Below are 20,843 nucleotides of genomic sequence, written 5' to 3' on the forward strand. Positions count from 1 at the left end.
TCAAATTCTTCCTGGTCCCTAGCATGATTATTTTTTGACTCCAACATGCTTTTACTTAAACTTGTGGCCTCCCCCCCCCCCCCCCCCCTTCATAAACATTTTATTATTGTGTGTTATTATTTTTATGTTGTAATTTCATGTAATGACATGTTCCATGACCTTGGAGATGTGCTCCTCAATTTGGTCCTACGGAACTTGACATAATAAAATAAAATAAATAAATGATTATTCTCGGGAAACAGGTTCAGATTTTCTGTGCGTTTGCAGATCTACCAATTCGACGTTGCTGGCTCTGCGCTCTCCAGGAGTGCTCATTTTATACATCATAAATCTGTAACACGTTATTCACTTCGCATGTTACTAAAAGTAAGACTCCAAAAGGAAAATGTTCATAGACAGTAACAATGAAAAGAAATCACCAACTATGATGTGAATTAACATTAGTTGAACTAGAAACTTTCTGCAATGCTGAAAATGTCTATGTACATTTTTTCTTCATAGTTATACCATTGAAGACATTTTGCAGAAGTAAAAGAATAGAATTGCAAGAATATTATCAAATATACTTTAATGTTTTAAAAGGTAGTTGTTGGCCTTCACTGTGTTGAGCTGGGCAGAGAATGGAGTTGTATATGGCTAAATGTAGATGTCGTCATTGTTAGCTTATATAGATATCGAGATGGAAATGTATAATCTATCTCTTAAAGAGTTAGAGATACCTATGAGGTCACATTTGCTGGTGAAGCTCTTGTTTATGGTTTCCGATATTCTGTGAACAAAGGTCCAAGTCAAATTTGTCACTCAACAGTGAGCCTAGTATTACACTGCAAAAAGAGGGAAGAGGAATTTATTTATATATTCATTCATCATTCATTCATTCATTCATTGATGAATTAACAGATTTAAGACAAGATTTTGGGTAAGAGACAGTTTTATAAAGTTTTCTTTAAGAACCTGCCACAATTATTGTAATCATGCTCACCTTTAATCAGTACTAACCCTAAGCATAAAAAAAAACTAAAACTGATGAGAAGTATGCTGATGATGCGACATTAGAAAGAAGATGCTCAGACTATACAAAGTATAAGCACGCCAGATGTTACCTCTAGGACACCATTCCAGGATGTTGAATTGGAAGAGGAAGAGCGGAATATGAAATTCATAGCCAGTGGCCTTCCAGCTCTTGAGACTTCACGTCTTGTAACTTTGTCTGTGGGGTTATATAAAAGACCATGTTCTTGTCCCCTGTGCCTAACACTCTTGAAAGCCTGTGACATTGCACTGTTGAAGCTGTGAATTCATTAACAAGAGACCAGCTGCTTCGTGTGTGGCAGGAAATGAACCACCATTTGGATATTTGTCATGTAACACATGATGCTCACACTGAATACATAAAAATGTGAACTTTCTCTTTCCAAGAACACTGGAATTGTGTTTCTATCTTTTGTAGTTTGGCAGCAATAAATGTTTGAAATCTGTTCCTTCTTTTTAAATAGCACTGTATATTATTTTTATTTGTAAATAATGGCACAAGCTGAATGGCATTATTTATAAAGCTTATAAAAACATGATCTTAACAAAAAAAACTTACTTGTGAACAGTACATCGGTGCACCAAGCAAATGCAAAGCTTCACCAGACATCACCAAGAATTTTCAAACCTACAAACATATTTACTTCTGGACTAAAAAGAAATTAAGAAGTGCTGCCTGACATCAGTAAGAACACTGAAAAACTAAGTTAGAAAAAGTGGTACATCTGTATTACACTTGCTTAGTGCTTTCATGCACAACCATCTAGATAACTGTTTCAAAATGTACAACAGTTTCTGACAGGGTAGAAATACCACTACAGGTGTCATTGAGGTTGTAAAGCGCAAAGCAGGCAATGGACAGTTTGTCCATAGGTGCATTAATTTTATCCCAGTTGTTAATAGTAAGTAGGTTCTTCTCTTGGCATAGCATTGAACTTAAAATTGCTTGAAGATGCAAACTGCATCAAATTGTGCACCCTCATGACATTACACATTCTGTGATGGAGAGTAGACATGATTTCAACAGGGCCCATTGGGAACTGAGAGTCAGTTGTTACAAAAGCGTATGCTACTTCATAGCTTGCTCGCAGTGCTTCATTAGTGAATTATGAGGCAATTGCTGTGTGTCTGCCTTCCCGCCTTTCCGATGAAGTAAGAAGGGCAGCAGACTGTTTCTGGTTCACCCCCTTTGATTTCCGTAGTAATGTGCATAGATTAACATGGCTGGTAGATTTGCAGTCGGCAGGGCAAGTGTGGAGAGAGTGGTAGTGGTCGGAGTTTGGTGGTAGACTGTCAACGTGTTGTAGGGTAAATGCCAAGCACTGGAGGGGAAGTGCCATTCAAACAGAAACTTATGATCGTAGTTGTTGTAAATATTAAGTGGAGCCCCTCCACACCCACACCTGTATGGTGATCATCCAGAAAGATCTACTGTCACCTCTGCTTTGGTTAGTAACTAAAAAGAATCCTGCTGAAAATGCAACTAGTGACAATTTATTCTTGTCTGACTTGTTAACAATTTGTAACTTTCAGAGAAGTGTTATGAATAGCAAATTTTGAGTGAAGCCTAAACTTCTCTTGTAGACATGTTAAAATTTGTTCCTTTTGTCAAAACACAGCAGAGTTTACACAACGTGTTCTGCAGTTGCAATCACAACAAAATCCTGTAACAGTGGTTTATTAAGTGAAGAATTGATGACAAGTAAGGTCAGTAGCTTATGAAAAAGCACGTCCTTGATACAGAAATGAATGTGTAATGCCTTCACTTACGTTGTTCCAAAACACACAGCACTTCCTGGTTCACCAGCAATTGATGGCCCTTAAAAGTTTGTCTTACATAAAAAAAAAATCTGTAGCTAGTGGAATAACAGTGTAGACAATAAAGTTTCGCATACTATCCATATATCAAAATACTCTCCTCTTTGCTTGATACCATTTGTCAAAATCTCGTTTCGGTATCTCAAACCATTTGCCATTTGCCATTTGAGATATGAGGAAATTTATGGACATTTCATTGTGGCTTTATTGTTGGTGCGCGCGATAGCATATTAGTGCGCCACATGAAATAAATTTTCTTGAGACTGGTGACTGAGACCTCCATCCAAGTCTAAAGAAAAATTCAATATGTTAACTAAATTTCGTATGCAGCAACATATGTAATATGCACCAAACTCAAAATAATAGCCCCCCACCCCCCCACCCCATTTGTCATTGCAAACTTCGAATTTTGCTTTCTTTTATACATATCATCGCAATAACTGTGACCATTAATGAAATGATGGGCACATCATTATGAAGCTGATGTCTCAAGCTATAAGTAAGGCAAAAAGATTTTTTTACCATATAGTTTCTGTAAGATCATTTGAGGATGATTGCAAGGCATACGCAACCATTCTGTCATTGCAGTGTGTCACCAACCAGCTGAAAGGGGACAAACAATGTTGGCATCTTCTTCCGAAAAAATGAACTCCTGCATAACTTTAGATGGAAATTGGTCACTATTCACCAGCCACCGTATCCTTCGCGTACTCTACTTACTGGATTTGTAGGTCTGTATTTGGACATAAATTTACCAAAGCAGTAAGACACACGAAATGTGGGAAAAAAAGAAACCTCAGGGAAAAATTGTGTTTGAAGCTTTCCTAACACTGTTTTTCAAACAATTTCAAGCATTTTAATATCTTCTAATTGGGAAATTGCTGGTTCAGTTATCACCTGAAGCAACCTATTTCAACTTTCATTTCATTTCCATATTTATTAACAAATGGAAATATTAACAAAACTTTTTTGTTTTTAGTTACTAATTACATGAAAATGAGAGCATTCACAATAAATTTAATTTAGTACAAAAATGCAAAACATGTTGTTGTTGTTGTTGTTGTTGTTGTGGTCTTCAGTCCTGAGACTGGTTTGATGCAGCTCTCCATGCTACTCAATCCTGTGCAAGCTTCATCATCTCCCAGTACCTACTGCAATCTACATCCTTCTGAATCTGCTTAGTGTATTCATCTTTTGGTCTCCCTCTACGATTTTTACTCTCCACGCTGCCATGCAAAACATCAAATAGAAAATAAGTTTCCTGTTTCTAGAGATTGAACACTGTTATTGATTTATACATTTTTAGGTTTGGGAGTAAAGAATTTCACATTTCAGCATAAAATTTTAATTTATTTTGATTTACAATTAAAATTAAAATTTTTTTATTTAAAAATTGATATTCAATATTTGTTACTAACATTCCCGTTTGATGAAAGGAGGAGGAGGAGGAGGAGGAGGAGGAGGAGGAGGAGGAGGAGGAGGAGGAGGTGGTGGTGGTGGTGGTGGTGGTGAACTAGGTACTTTGTGACTACTAGAGTTTTACTTTATGCTCCCAGCTGCTGGTGGGTAAGATAATTTCACCATATTTCGGGGCACAATTAAATTTGTAGAGACCACATTGTTAATAGTAGCATTACATAGTTTAGAATGAAAATTTGTTTCTTAGGAAGATGTGTAAATTTTATAAGGGGAAAATAAAAGGATCTGGCAAAAAAGTATAAAATATTCTACATTTTTTATTCTTAACAACGCTAAAAAAACTTTGCTTGCAAAAGCCTTTTTAAGTTTTTTGGAGAAGTGTCCCTACTGCTTTAGGAAATTGGTTTCTAGGCGCTGACCTCAGCAGTATAAGTATGAAGAAAATTGAAGAGATCATCTTGTAAGTGCAAGTCTTTAACTGGCTGATCATTAAAGTTATGAATATCTAGAACTGCGTGTACACAATTGTACATGCTGCAAGGATAGTGACATAGGGCTGTTTCGCTGACAACCCAGGGGGAGGAGTTAAAACAGCTTGAAATAATAAGCTGCATCCAGAAGATGGCTGTCTACTTTGATGACCCTTTACTTGTGTCCAAAGAATGGAAAAATTATGGGCTCCAGTTGCGCACAGTTTTTTTATGCATTTCAGAGTCAAACAAACAATTTCCAATCACCTTTCTTTTATTAATGTGTTCTGAACATTTGTTTTGTTGGGTTGTAGTTTCAGGAATTGCACCTAATTTAATTACTGAACAACTTTATTTGTAGTTTCCTGTATGGAGGACAACATAGGATTGGGAACAACAGATCTGAAAACGTGCACATAGCGACATGTATGGATACTAACGATATTACATGTCAGTAGAATTTGTAGCTCAGCACACTTCCTCAAGCTTTACGAACAATTATAAATCGTTAAGTTTATGGTTCTAGGATTGAAGTCAAAGTACTTAAACACATTTCTGTGCTTCGGTGCAGGAAGAGCCTTTTGGCATCTGTCATCACGTATTCTGTTGGACTAGCAGCTCTCTTCTTGTGTGAACACCATGAGATTGCTGGTGAACCTTGTAGCCTTCCATAAGAACTCGTCAAACAGCCTCCATGAAACTGAAGATTCCTTTGTTGCACTTGATGTAGGTCAGTTACTTTGAAGAATATAAGTATTCGCTTAGGTGCTTACCAGTGAACAAAATCATGGCTGTTACTGTGCTAGCTTAGCTTACTGACTGCATAGCGTGTCTGGTTGAGTACTGATGGCAGTGAACATCAATGCTCCATCCAGTTCTGACACCATGATCCTTGACGTCAAATCTGGCAGGTAACTCATCCTTAATTTGTTTTATTTCTGCATCTGCTGAAACAAGTGTCATTTACTAAAGTGAGTATGAAGACTAGATAGTTTTCATACACTGTTTACAGAGATGCATGGACCAGAATGGGTTCGATGAAGTTGATGTTAGATTTACATTCAACTTCTCACCACTGTTGACCAGCTTGGCGCCGCTTATAAATAGCTTTTCTTAGTTTGCACACTGTATCACTGGATTTCAATGTTTGGAACGTGTCACTTGCCGCCTTGACTGTATGATTATCTTTCTGTTCGCCTCTCCTGTTTTGTAAGAATTCTACGAGTGTATCTAGCTTTTTGATGAATATTTCTGTGTCAATTTTACCAAGAGAAATGCAGTGATGATATCCAGTTGGGAGACATACAAGTTAAGCTTGACTGACAGAGCCTTGCGTAGTCCTAAGTATTAGATTCTTGCAATTGGAGAGACCATTTCCACATAGTCAACTCTAGGTTGTTGATGAAATCCTTGTGCATTTATTCTTACTCATCTCCTCGGCAAAGATCAATCACTATTGTATTTCTTCCTCAAAACAATTCTAGAGTCAATTACCCTTTCATTCATTGGTCTGTCTGTGATGTCCCATGTGTCATAGTTGACCTGATTTCATCATACACAGGTTAAAGCACTCTTGGCGATTCGGACCTAATCAAGGAACCTCACATCGATTATCAAGAGAATCGCGTAATTTCTTGTACCCACACACAGTAGGCTTTTGAAGAGTTAAAATAGCCTACAAAAATCTCTTCCTTGCCAAAGAAAGGAAAGTGCGACCCTCAAGGCAATTTATCTAGGATGGCAATGTTTTGACCAAATGTATGAACATGAGATACATCAGGTTTTCTCTTCAGCCACTTGCATACAGAGTTCCATTGCACGGTCCTTGAATTAAATGACAATTTCAAATGTAGTTAGCTGTGTTGACGGCTTCAGGCTAAAATGACGACGGTTGACGTGACTCGAGCAACACTTCGCCCAATGAACAGTTCTTTCATTCAGCAACACCATTCTGCTGCAATTTGTATGGAACTGTTAGACATTGCTGTATTCCCACCATTCTGAGGATGGAGTCCATTCCTTCAGTGCTGTACTTCATATCATCGTCTGACTGAAAGGATTTAATTGCATGACCAGACTGAGTTTAAACTGTGTTTTTGAATTTGACAGATTTGTTACAAATATCTCCTTTATGTTGAAGGAAATATACTTTACACTGTCTGATGTAGTTGTCTATAAATGCCACACACAAAAAAAATCCCACCCTTTGAAGGTATATCTCTTACTGGTCCACTGACATCCAGAAGTTCATTTGAGTTCCTTTCTTTGTGGATGAAGGAAATTGATGTGGTTTTTCCTTCAGGACACACAGTGCATCTAGTGAGATAGACGTCACTGAATTTCAAACCTGTAACGGGAAGTCTCATTTGTGCCCTTGTTACAAAAGCTGCATTTGTATGCTGACCTTTTTTTTATTACCATTTGTCACTGTGGCTAACAGGACTTTTTAATTTGTTCACAAAATGCTTACCTTGTTTAACAAACATTGCAGCACTTACTTTTTCACTGTCTTTCTGAATCCTTGCACTATGTTCTTCCAGGATATTTTAATTTTAGTGTCTTGATATCTGGTAGATGGTAACAGGATTCAATAGCACATTTAAAATTGTCATAAGTGTCCATAGAGCAGCATTATTGGCAATAGATTGCCAGAGATTGCTTGTAACTTGTTCACAGCATTGAAGAATTCAGTAAGATATTGTTACATCATCAGTGGGTTGCATTTTGTGAAACGTGAGGCATTTGAGCAGCTTTGCTTAGTCAGCAGGTCCTTCGGACGCATAGATTGATTTTAGTCTAGGCTATACTTCATGTGACGTAGTGCAGTTCTTTACTTGCTTCAGGTCTCTCTGATTTATAAAATCAAGTTTTCTTTTGCCATTTTATCTGCCGCTAGCCATGCTTTGTATGCAGCTTCTGCCCCAGCAAGCATTTCACCTTCACCATGTCACTACAAGTTGCATTACTTTTCCAGATGGATATTCCCATGTGTCATTTTTGAAGAGTACTTGTATTGTTTGAACTTGTATTCTCTAAGTATTGTAATTATTTTATGACAGCATTTCTGGTCGAACTCTGTGTACAGTGGTCATGTGTGCCGTATTCATCACATTAACGAGTTTATTTCTACACTTTCTCTGTGTGAAAAATGTTGCTTTTACCAGTTGCGTAACCTGTGCCCAGTGTTGTGGTTTGGAAGTAACAGGCACACCATTTAATTATGGAACATCTTTATTTGTACTCTTCTGTACAGGGAGTAAAATAAATCTTGAGAACAACAGACTTGTAAACTGCATATAGCAACAGCTATGGGCACCAGTGACATTAAACAGTGGTAAAATTTAATTTCGACAGCTTTGTGTGTAATAGTATTCTCCTTGAATACTGTCGTCCTACTTTTACTCAGTCTAGTCATCTTACTTTTACTCAGTCTAATAATCCTACTTTTACTCAGTCTAATTTATTTCACATAGTGCTTATTATTTTATTACACCGTTTAATTACACTTTCCTTAAGGTGTGTGTGTGTGTGTGTGTGTGTGTGTGTGTGTGTGTGTGGGGGGGGGGGGGGGGGGGGGGGAGGTTATTATGATAGATTTCACCATTGAAAAAACACTGCTTAAGAGATGAAATCTAATAACATATTCATTATCTACTATTTAGGACTGCTGTAATTCATTTGGGAAGTGTGGTTTTTCTCAAAACCTCAAAGGGAAGCCATCTCAGAAAGATGTTGTTTGTAGTAATTATTTTACATTTCTCCTCTGTAACCAGTCTGTTAGTAGAACTTCCATACTGGTTTGTGTTGTTTCATCCTCTGATGCTTTCCTTTGTCCTTCATAATCATGTTCCATGAGACTTAGTTTTTCATTGATTGACCTCCTCCTTGTCATTCTGTGATTGTAGCTTTTGTGAGTACACCCTCATTTTGAAAGAAAACATCCTCTGCAGAGTGTGCTATTGAATTCTGTTTGCTGGCCGGAGTGGCCGTGCGGTTCTAGGCGCTGCAGTCTGGAACAGCGCGACCACTACGGTTGCAGGTTCGAATCCTGCCTCGGGCATGGGTGTGTGTGATGTCCTTCGGTTAGTTAGGTTTAAGTAGTTCTAAGTTCTAGGGGACTGATGACCTTAGAAGTCAAGTCCCATAGTGCTCAGAGCCATTTGAACCATTTTTTGAATTCTGTTTCTTTCCTGTAGAGAGAAGACAAAACAGGTGTGGGAACGATGTGAAGATATTATGGCAAGGTACATTGCAGCAACTGAAGAAGTCGCAGCCACTGAACGTGAGAAAGCAGTTGTGGAAAGTAGGAAACTGCGTGCTGAGGCAGAAATAGTAAAACTTAAACTGCAGCTCCTGAAGAGTGAAGAAGGTAACTTTGATGGAATATTTTTTTAAGAAGGCTGTCTGTTGTGTGTGACTAATTTTGTTAAGAGAAGCTTGTTTTGATGATTAGGATAATACAGAAAAATACTACAATCAGTTTTGTTATAGTAATAAATATGTTGATAATTATTACAAGTACGACAGCCTTTAAGAAAAGAGGGCTTTAATAATAACAAGTTGTCACAAATTTAGCAGTTACTTTGAATCAGTAGTGCAAAATCTCATTTGGAACCATATACAAGTATGGGATCTGTCTGTTTTCCCAGTAATTGCTGAATTTAAGGTACATTTGTCCTAGTATATTGATGCCAATGCAAAATTTCAACTTGCTGAAAGAAGTGGTATTAGGCTGCTTCAAAGCTGCAAATCACTGTCAAGCACATGGAGTAGTACATGTGGTGAGCTCCCGGCATAGAGATAAAGAACGATGCAGTGTAGAAACCACAAAAAGCTAATTGGATTTGTCATCTTAAGTTTGGATGTGTCAGCTGCCAGCTCACGTCTGACAAAGTGTGGCTTTCAAAGAAGATGCTGGAAATTAAAAGTGGTTCTAAGTATTATACAGGAACAACCATGTGAGTCTAACAGAGCTGTAACCATTTGACCTGACTTTTTCAACATGAATGTAATATTCATCATCACTTTAGTGTGATATGGAACCTACGTACTTTCGTGTCACAGTTTGACTACTTAGCTACATTAATGAGCCAAAATATGACCACCGCCCTCTATCAGGTTGTATGCTGCCTGGTGGCAGTGAGCATACTTGATGGAGTAAGAGAAATATATGAGCGAAGCAGAAACAGAACAGTAAAGTGGAGTAGGGGACACTTTCTAGTGCTGATACGTGGCGAAAATGCTTAAATCCACTGACTTAAACAACTTTTACAAAAATCAGATTGTTGTGCCCCAGTGCTTGGGAACAAGCATTGCGGAATCGGCGAAGCTGGTTGTCTCACATGGAAAGTGGTTGAAGGATGCTGAAACCGCAAGTAGGCAACAAGAAGTTGGACATCCATACTTCATCACAGAACATATGGACCGGAGGCTTGCCCACTCTCTAAAGCAGGTGATCTGTGGTATATCTGATAACAAAGTACAGTGCTGGTCCAGGCACAAGCCTTCTGTAGCACAAAGTTAAGCACACGGTGTTGAACATGATATTCTTTGCAGAGAACCCCTATGTGTTCCCATGTTGATCCAACATCATCATCATCATCACCACCAGTTATGGTTACTTTGGGCTTGGTATAATTGAGATTGTTGCCTAGTTGGAAGAATCCTGTTTATCGCTGAAACTGGTTCGTTATAAAATCAATACGTGCCGGGCGCATGCATCCATGTTGCAGTCTCAAAATAGATGATAGTGTGCTTTAGGCCCTTATTGTTCTCAGCACCTCATTTACACTGAGAGAATGTTTGCACAGCAGCTTTGCTAATCGCAGTTACCAAGACATACTTACTACTTCGCGTGAGTTCTCTCATACTTTTGGGAAAGCTGCTCTCACGAATAGTAACCTGTCTGCTCCTACATGCTAGACAGCAGACATATCTTCTTCGGGAGAGCTGCTGCCTCAAATGATACTGTGGCCATTTCAAGTGGTACAGCAGCATCACAAATGTGTGGCGGCAGTATTAACCTGACATACTGGTGCAGCAGCTGCTGCACATTTAAGAACACTGTGGTCTCAAATGGGGGAGAAACTTACTCAATTGATAAGATTGCTGGTAATCATCATGAGATACTGCAGGCATTGTGATTAGGACAGGAGCTCTACCAGTGTCCACTCTGTGTACAAGCACATTCATTTATGAAAACATATGATCAAGATAACTAACCTACAAGAAAGACAACAAGGGATGCAGGGGAGCACTATACTTTGTATATATACGGAAATTGGATATTATTCTGACCTCTTACTGCAGCCAAGCAACAAAAGCTATTTTTCAGACTATTAAACACTTACTAGCTGACACATCATGTGACAGTTGTGCAATATAAAAAGAATTAGTGAATTTCCATCTGACAGTGTTGTTTTGGTACACTTACAGCATGAGAAAATGGGTAAACATAGTGTGGAATCATGATGATACCTGGTGTATGGAAGTTTTGATCGGTCCTGGAGATGTGCTTGGATAGCCGGGTGGTTAAAGCAACTGCTCACTTCGAGGTTTGAATCCTGGTCAGGCATAAATTTTCATGTGTTGCAAACAGCGGACATCAATGCATAGTTGCACAATATGAATCTATTTTCATTGTGTGGACAGTTCAGGCAGAATATAAGTAATTTACTGCTCCCGTTGTCCTTTGGACTCCCAGACCCATTACCTCATTCCTTATACTCCTTACCAACTATAGCCTCACATGCTGTGTTCCCGCTTTTAATAGGACGGTGTACAAACAAATCAGTGTCAGTCATGGGCAGCCGCATGGCACCATCTTGTGCGAAAATGTGTACTCACCATCTAGAGGAATCCTTCCTAGCCACCCGCACCTCTTGTTTGGTTCTGGTTCATTGATGATATCTTCATGATCTGAACGCAGGGCTGAGATGCCATATCCTCATTCCTCCATAAACTCAATACCTTCGCTTTCATCTTCTTTACCATGTCCATCTCAATCCAATGCTCTGCCTTACTGGATGTTGACCTCCACTGCTCTGTCCATACATCTGTATATATTAACCCCACTAACCACCAGTAGTGCATTAATTTTGACAATTGTCGTGCTATTCTAAACCAGAATTTCACCCCAAGGCCAGCCTGGGCACCTGCGAACAGTGTATCAGCAGTGATGAGAATTCCACTGCCCAGTATGCTGTAGGTCTCACAAAGGCCTTTCCGGACAGGTACTACCCTCTAAACCTAGTCCACAAATAGATTTCCCATGGCATATTGCGCACACACCCCCGCCACCTCCAAGAATTAGCTGCAAAGGAGTGCCCCACTCATCACTCAATATCACCCTGGAATGGAACAACTAAACCATACCCATCCCAGGATTTTGATTACCTGCCTGAAAATGAAAGGCACTCTACTGATGATTCTTCCTATTCTTCCTATAGTAGTGCCCATCGAACCTACACATCCTGACCAATCCCTATACCACTCCTACTCACAACCCCTTGCCACAAGGGTTGTATCCTTGTGGAAGACCTGTCAAGTTCACCCACACAGAACTTCCTAATCCAGTCATGTCACAGGCTTATCCCAAATGAGGCAGACTGTGAACATGACTACCAACCAGCTGTCCATCAGAACGAATGCCCCTGTCAAACTGTGGCAAAGAACAGAGTTGACAGTGCAGTGGTGGAACGTACTGTTTAGCATAAAATACTAGAGTTCAGTGGCTACTTTACCACATGTGCCATCTCCTTCCTTGCAGCACCAGCTTTTCTGAACTAAGAGGACATGCTGAAAAGTAATCCCTCAGAATTTTGTGAAAAACCTTACAGCTTTTTAAACGAAACAAACATAATTAACATTCTACATTTTTATTCTTCAAGGCTATATATTTATTTCTCACCATACCCACCTTGTCGATGAACACATTTCTCCCAATGAGAGACCAGGTTGTTGATCTCATTACTGTAGAATGTTTGACTTTATTAATGGGGCCACAACCTCAACTCTGCTTGCACTGCAAGCAAGTGACGTCCTCAATGGGTCCAAGTTGAGACTATGAAGGATGGTAAATGACAGTGAATCCAAGGTATCGGATTGTTTCAGATGTCGCAGCACTTGCGTGTGGCCTGGCATTGTCATGCTGAAGGGGGGGCTGCTCCATGTGTGGACGTTCTGATCACATTTGAAACACTGTTGCTCAGACACTGACATAGTTACATTACACACCACCATGTTATGTGCTACAGTTCAGTGCCCTCTTGTGGCAGAGGGTTGCAACTTGTGTTGGCGAAGTGGGAAAGTCAACAGAGTGATAAACACGATGAGTAATACCTAAGCCAATATTGCAAACGGAATAAAAAATTTGGAGGCATTACTTTTCATCATGTCCTCAAACTTAGATGGGAGTTATCGTTCAATATGTCCTTCACACCTGTAATCCTCCTGGATTCAATCTCCACTAACTTGCTGTCCCCACACCCTGTATCTGTTTGCTCTTGTCACCCCTCCTCCCAGTCCATGTCTCCATATGTCGTCCTCACTCTGTGTGTGTGTGTGTGTGTGTGTGTGTGTGTGTGTGTTTCTCTCTAACTCGTCAAAGGATTTCTTCAGAAAGCTAGCAAAGTTTTCATTCTTTTTTTCGTGTGTGCCTGTTGATGACTCTATGCTGTTGCTGTTCGGTGTGTGGTCTCCTGTACTTCTAAATTACTTCTGAATAAGAGACTAACAGTAAATATTCGTCATTTGATTGATATTTGTATTTTCTTGTTACCAAGTGAAATTCATCCCAGTGAGCCAATATTATTATAAGACTCTTGCTGATAGGTGGAAAGGAGCTGTATCTTTGGTTTTCCTTTTACTGTAGAAACTCTTAAAATGATGTGACAGTTCACTTTATTTTGTGGTACACCATGTGTTTGTAGTGATAGGTATGAGTATTACATGCATGCAACCTGCTGCTCAGCTTTTGAATGTAAAGCCACATGAGACAGCACAGTATTTACATGTGTACCTCTTACTCCCATTCTGTATCTAGGACTGTTTTAAGTGAAATTGAAGTCCACGCACTTGGAGTTCACAAAAACCCAGACACCAAAAAGAAAAGAAAAATACAGTTATATTATTCTTGCCTTCCCTTGACTTAAGACCTTGATAATATCTAAATAAATAAATATCAGATTGAATCAACTAACACTCATCATCAGTTATGTACATACTGTTCAACTTAATGGCCTATTCAGAGCAAAGTTTGTGTTGTACTCTTGCTGAAATCTGCAATAGTTGTAAGAAAAGTGCCCAGCACATTATTACTTCCACCAAGAAATCCTCAGATTGTTATGAATTGGAATCCCTAGGTGCAATGAAAATTTTAAATAATCTCAGTTACTCACCACAAATGCTTCCACTGTGGTACTAACTGAACCTCGGAATCCAGCTGCTTGCAATAATCTGTGGTTATGACAATATCCTTGATACAAATTGTATAGAGAAAACAAAAAATAGAAGAAATAAACTAGTAGGAAAGTAGTTAAATATTTTTAGGAATAGTATTACTGTTTTATTTGGCGTTGAAGTGTTTTATGAAAGTTCTATGGCATAACTTTCATAAAATTAAGGAAACATGATCTTGTAAGAAATTATATATCCAGAGATAGTCTTTGCAGAATAGAGTAAAAGAATTAGTTTTAAATATTGAAATCTTTCTTTAAAAATTTGTTCTGCCTGAATATGTTTTGATGATTCTTTATGTTAGTGTTTTTACTGCTAAGAATAGTGGAATTTGCTGAAATCTTAAAATGTCGACTATTTGTGCCAACTGCTATTCCATGACAAAAATTGGCCCAAAGTACAGCGAAACCCCTACTTCATGTTTTTGTGCTTTCCAGACTTAAAAAAATGCAGAATTGAGGAAAATGACAAAACCCCCAAAATATGAGCAAAAACACGTGTAATTTGCATATATGTGGTTAAAAATCTTAATCCTCTCCAATACTGTGTACAAAATCTAAGGGAAGTAAATTAAATGTACAATACAATGTTGTGCAATATTTTATGGTAATGAATTTCGTCAGTTCTTAAAAAATCACAGATGTGTAACAGCAAGTAAAAACCTGTCAAAAAATTGTAATTGGTATCTGGGTTCAAGGTAATTGAGCTGTTTTCCGACATGCTATGAGCACAAATTATATGTTCAAAACAAGTGTTTTTGAGAAATCATTCTATGTGCTCACCCAGAAAAAAACAAAAATTGATGAACATGTTGAATTAATCCAAAATCATCACAGCGGTTAGATACTTAAACCATAAGCGTACGAGGTGCGGCTAGAAAAAAACCGGACTGATGCTGGAAAAAACATTTATTTACAATTATTTACAATTTCGTGTTATCTCCTTCAATGTACTCTCCTCCTCGGTCTCTACACCGCTCCATACGAATTTTCCACTGTTCATAGCAATGCTGCAGATCATTTTCGGTAAGTCCATACATTACTTCCGTCGCTTTCTCTTTTACTGCTTCAACAGTCTCAAATCCAGTTCCTTTCAAAACTGACTTGACTTTAGGGAAAAGAAAAGTCACAGGGGGCCAAATCAGGTGAGTAGGGTGGATGATCTAAGATGGGTATGTTGTGTTTTGCCAAAAATGTCTTCACTGACTACGCACTGTGAGCTGGGGCATTGTCTTGGTGAAGGATCCATGACTTTTTTCTCCACAAATCGTTCCGTTTTCTCCGTACTCGCTCACCTAGGGTAGCCAGGACGCTAATGTAGTAATGCTGACTCACTGTTTGTCCCTCTGGTACCCAATCAATGTGCACAATCCCTTTGATGTCAAAAAAAAAAAAAAAAACAATCATCATTGCCTTGAATGTCGATTTTGACATTCGTGCTTTTTTTTGTCGTGGAGAACCAGGAGTTTTCCAATGCGTCGATTGGCGTTTAGTTTCGGGATCGTAAGTAAAAAAACACGATTCATCGCAAGTAATAACATTTTGTAAGAAGGTGGGATCACTTTCAATGTTTTCCAGGATGTCAGAACAAATCATTCTTCGGCGTTCCTTCTGTTCAATTGTGAGACACTTTGGAACCATTTTTGAACACACTTTGTTCATGTTGAAACTTTCATGAAGAATCTGCCTAACATTTTCCTTGTCAACTCCTGTTATCTCAGACACTGCTCTGATTGTTAAACGGCGATCTTGTCGAACAAGTTTACCGATTTTTTTCAATGTTTGCATCAGTTTTTGCTGACAATGGTCTGCCAGTGCGAGTGTCATCACTGGTGTCTTCGCGGCCATCTTTAAATCGTTTAAACCACTCAAACACTTGTGTTCGTGATAAACAATCATCGCCGTACACTTTTTGTAACATTACAAACGTTTCACTTGCAGATTTTCCTAGTTTGAAACAAAATTTGATGTTAACACGCAGTTCTTTCTGTACACACATTTTCCGACGCACAGACAAAACGTCAACTACTTAAAACAGACGCCACGGGCAGACTGAGTGCAGGAGGCAGATGAAACTCGAGCAGGAGGCGGAGCGAGAGTCACGTGACAGGCCACGCGACTTTCAGCCTTATTGCATTCGTTTTATTGTTTCACCAGTATTAGTCCGGTTTTTTTCTAGCCACACCTCGTAAATGTGGACGTCTGCTTAACGACATAGTTTGTCACCATTGCTGTTATTGTTTAATGACTTTCTGACGAGCTGCACTTTGTATGCTGATAACTGTTGAAGTCTTATTTTACGCTTGATGAGAGGAACAGGGATGTGAAAAAATGAGTTCACTTCCTCAGCTGATGTTACAAGCATTTTAAAGTTACCTCAGTGGATTTCTGTACACTGTGTAAAATGTAAGTCTGAAATAAAGCTCAGGTGCTACAGTTTTGCTTCATGCCCTCTGTTACTGCTGCCAGTCTTTACGATCTACGGTGTGTGGTGTGTGCGATGCAGAGTACATGCACAAGTTGTGTATGTACTTCTTGCAACTGTATCATTTCAGAAGTCTTTAAAATAGGCTATTGCAAAACCCTTGTTCTATTCCCATGTGACAGCTGTGTCATAGCACAGCATTTTCAGCACTTCACAAAATGCTTTCACCGTTACATGCTGTCCTGTCACTGAAGGGCCACAACCCCTCTCCACGCATCCAGTAGGAGAGCTTATTTTGTGTGTGTTGGTGTGGTGTGGTGGCTGGGCTAGCTATTGGATGACGTAACAAGTCACTAATGAATAAGAATTCACTAACCAGAAAGAGGTGATGTTTCCTTGATTGTGACCAAGCATATTGAGACTTGGTTTGAATTTAAAAGGCTGACAATTGATATTGTTGCTGAATACAATACAGCGGAAATATGTGCTAAAAGTTGAGACTTAGTTATAATTGGCTCAAGAAAAGATGGTGCCTGGGTCCCTTCGTCATGTATTGGCTTGGTCTGGAACACTTCATGTTGACTGTCTTGTTTTTCCTTTACTCCTGTAACCTTGCAGTAGTTCTATCATAATTGCGCAGTGAAGTGAAATATCGTAAGTTGTGTTGGCACCCCTCTCTGCAATGGCCAAAAATATTCCCTTAATTCCGCCACCACCCATGGTGTGAGCCATCTTCCTTCTTGTGCCACTTATAACTCGTTCAGTCACTTCAGTTGTCAATAGGAAGAAAACGGGATGAAGTCAAGTGAGACGCTGAGTAAGTATTTAGAATCGAAGTAAACCTTACTAGGAAGAAATATAAAATTGAAGAATTTTTAGCATTGATCTTCGGGGCTTTTCATAGAGGCTACGAATTTATGGTATAGAATCGCAAAAAAAAAAAAACGTAAAATCGAAGTTCCACTGTAATAGTGATTGTAGAAAATAAATTACGAGTATATGTTCATGTTCCACTTGAGATGTATTTAAGATTCCAATAATGTATTTACTGTGAATCAGAATGGACAAGAAGTGTCCCTAGCTTTGTGTGTGTGAAATGTTTAAAATCAAAACCTGGTGGTTCATAGACTACATTTACATTTAAAATAAATTACAATATACAGGATAACCATTATTGAACTATATGACAGTCATCGTAACTTCTGAGCGGTTTGCATTAGGACGTTCAAACTGCACGGTTAGCTGTGGGGCATCATGGGAATTAACATGCGAATGCATGGTTTGGTTTAGTAATGAAGCCCGTTTTCATTTGCATGGGTTCGCCTATAAGCAAAATTGGCACATTTGAGGGACTGAGAATCCGCATTTCACAATTAAGAAGTCCCTTCACCCTGAATGGGTGACTGTACAGTATGCAATGGCCATTCATAGATAATAGAAACGATATCCCTCGATGGCTCAGTGACTACCAAAAGGTACGTGAAGGATTTGGAAGATGATTTCATACTCATTATCCAAAGTGACACTGACTTCAACAGGATGTGGTTCATGCAAGACAATGCTTCACCCTGTTGAAGCAGAATAGTGTTTGATGTCCTTGAGGAGCACTTTGGGGACCCCATTCTGGCACTGAGGTACCTAGAGACAACTGACATAGACCTGTATTGGCTGCCGTATTCTCTGGATCTGAATACATATGACTCCTTTTTGTGGGGTATATTAAAGACAAAGTGTACAGCAATAACCCCAAAACAATTGCTGAGCTGAAAACAGACATTCAGGAAGTCATGGACAGCATTGATGTTTCGACACTTCAGCAGGTCATGCAGAATTTTGCTATTTGTCTGTGTCACATCGCCTCCAATGATGGCAGGCATACCGCACATGTCAAACCTAAATCTGAATATCTGTAGTACTGTGTTCACATTTCTTCTTATCAGCTATATACACATTGCAACAGGCAGACTAAAGGAATAAAATCACTGTGTGGTATTCATTTAAATGTGCGTAAAATATTGTTATTAACATGAAGTTAGGAACTACGCTGTACTCTGAGAACCAAGTGTGTAGTTTTATAATTTTACCTTTCAAAGCATGTATTAAAAACTTCTGCAGTTTACAAAAAGTTTGACTTTAATAAACAACTTACATCCGACAACTATGACAATGAATTGACGAACATGACGTTATATATATTACCTACCTGAAATATAAATGAAAAATATGCAGTAACACAGAACATCAGCATCATTCGTATTGTTTTATTTTCGTGCTGATTTTTTAAAATGTTTCTTTGTACAACATAAAAATACATTTTTGATTTTAGTGTCAGATGCAGAGAAATCTTCAGTCTTTCCAGTTTTTAAAAATTGTCTTAATAATAATCTTTGGCTTCAACTTGATAGATATACGGAATTCGTCAAATCAGTGCTAAAGTGAGTGAGTGAAAGTTCAAAGTTTTGACATGTAGACCAGAAAATTAAGTAAAAAGCTTGGGTGGTGATTGATTTTCAAACTGGAGACCTGGAGCAGAGCAAACAAGGGCTCACACATAAAGTTCTTTTCCTGTTCCCTCCAGGGGGCTCATGGTTCTTTCGTGAGTTTGTGCGTGGCACCCATTGGGTCCCGAGCTGTTGCAGCCCATTCTTCCTCCCCCGCTGCCCCCTACTCCCCCTCTCGCGGTGTTCTTACTCATGTCAACATGACTCCACCTGGATTCCTGTATTCCTTGCAATTTTGTTTCCCCCTTGCCTTTTCTCATTCATCCTTTTTGGCGTTTTTGGTCCCCTTTTGGGATTTGCCTCCACTTCTAAATGTTCTGTCTGTAGAGTGAGTTATTTGGGGAAGAACTCCTTCCTAAGTGTCTCCCTCCCTCCCTCCCCCTCTTCCCTCTCTGTGGTAGCCTCACTCTGCCTTGCTAGGTCCCAACACGTGTAGCCAATCTGTGGTGGAGCTGTTATGTAAACAACTGGCTGGCCACCTGACAACACTTCTGATACCTGAGCTGTTGCATCCCCATTTATGCCTAGGTGTGGTTGCTTGTCATTCTGGAGCATTGGAGCTCTTGGAAATGGCCACTGCGCCATATGGCCCGTGATGTGGCTGGGTGGTGTCCATGAGGTGAGCCACTGGTCGAATTGGCGGTATTAGGGAGGATGCTTTGTGCATAAACCATATTGAGTTCCAAAAATGTCCATTCTCCTATGACCATCTCTTCGTGTGGTAACAGACTGTTGAATGCTGCTTCCTATAAGCCGGCGACTTTCCCTTTTCTGGCTGCACCCTGGAAGGTTCGGAGTAAAAAAAAATTTCCCCACTACCTGGTCTGTACTAGGACGAATGGGACACATTCACTGACAAAAAGCAAATTTATTTTTTTTTTTTTTTTTTTTTTTTTTTTGCAGAAAATATGAAAGACAAGTTTGATGAAGTGGATTCTTTCAGTAAGATACTGCGGGGTTGGCTGTTGATCAATGCTTCCTCTGCTGCCCAGTCTGCCGCCCTTCAGGCTTATGATTATCTTGGAAAGATTCCAGTGTGTATTACACCTCACCAGTCTGTGAGAATGATCCAGGGAGCCATTTTCCACGGGGACCTCAACCTTTAGACTGATGAACTACAGGCTAATCTGGAATTATGGGGTGTTCATTTTGTTTGATATGTGCAGGGAGGTTGTAGGGACAACTGCACCGATACTGCGGCCTGTGTTCTGGCTTCTGAGAGAGATAGCTTCCCATTGAAGGTCAAGGTTATGTGTTATCAGTGTGAGGTGAAGCGTACGGCCCACCGCCTGTGAGATGCTTGGAGTTTGCATGTCAGGCACAGATCTTCCTGATGTATCGCGGATCCGCCATGTGGCGACTATGGGTACCCACTCCATGAGGGGAGCACATGCGTTCTGCCACCCATGTGTGTAATTTGTCATGACTGACACTCCATGCTCACCATACCACCTGATTTACAAGAAAGAAAAGAATATAAGAGATTCCTTGATCATTTGTTTTACACTGAGGATAGTAAAAATATGGCTGACTCATCCTGTGTTGATGATTTTTACTGGTGCGTACTTCCCTCTCCTACCTCTTCCTTGCCCCAGTCCTGTCTCCCACCCTCCCTCCTTCTGCCCGTCTCCCGCCGTGGTCTTTCGGCTATCACTCGATGTGTTTCCCACCACCACTTTGTCTGTGCTGTTCACGACCTCCTTGCTCACCTTCATCACTGCTT

At 39.5% G+C, this 20,843-nt stretch overlaps 1 protein-coding gene across 2 annotated transcripts in view; it reads left to right on the forward strand.

The window, feature by feature from the left end:
* The window catches only part of LOC124619507 (protein Spindly-like), a 107,692-nt gene that overhangs the window by 58,417 nt on the left and 28,432 nt on the right, over positions 1-20,843 (forward strand). For both annotated transcript variants that reach the window (XR_006980088.1, XM_047145954.1), the window contains exon 10: positions 8,936-9,108. Coding sequence is in view for 1 of the 2 variants with exons in the window: in XM_047145954.1 (XP_047001910.1) it covers positions 8,936-9,108 (173 nt within the window). In the remaining variant the exon portion in view is untranslated. The remainder of the gene's footprint in view (positions 1-8,935; positions 9,109-20,843) is intronic.

Source organism: Schistocerca americana, chromosome 6 (assembly GCF_021461395.2).
Source record: "Schistocerca americana isolate TAMUIC-IGC-003095 chromosome 6, iqSchAmer2.1, whole genome shotgun sequence".
NCBI classification, from domain to species: Eukaryota; Metazoa; Arthropoda; class Insecta; order Orthoptera; family Acrididae; genus Schistocerca; species Schistocerca americana.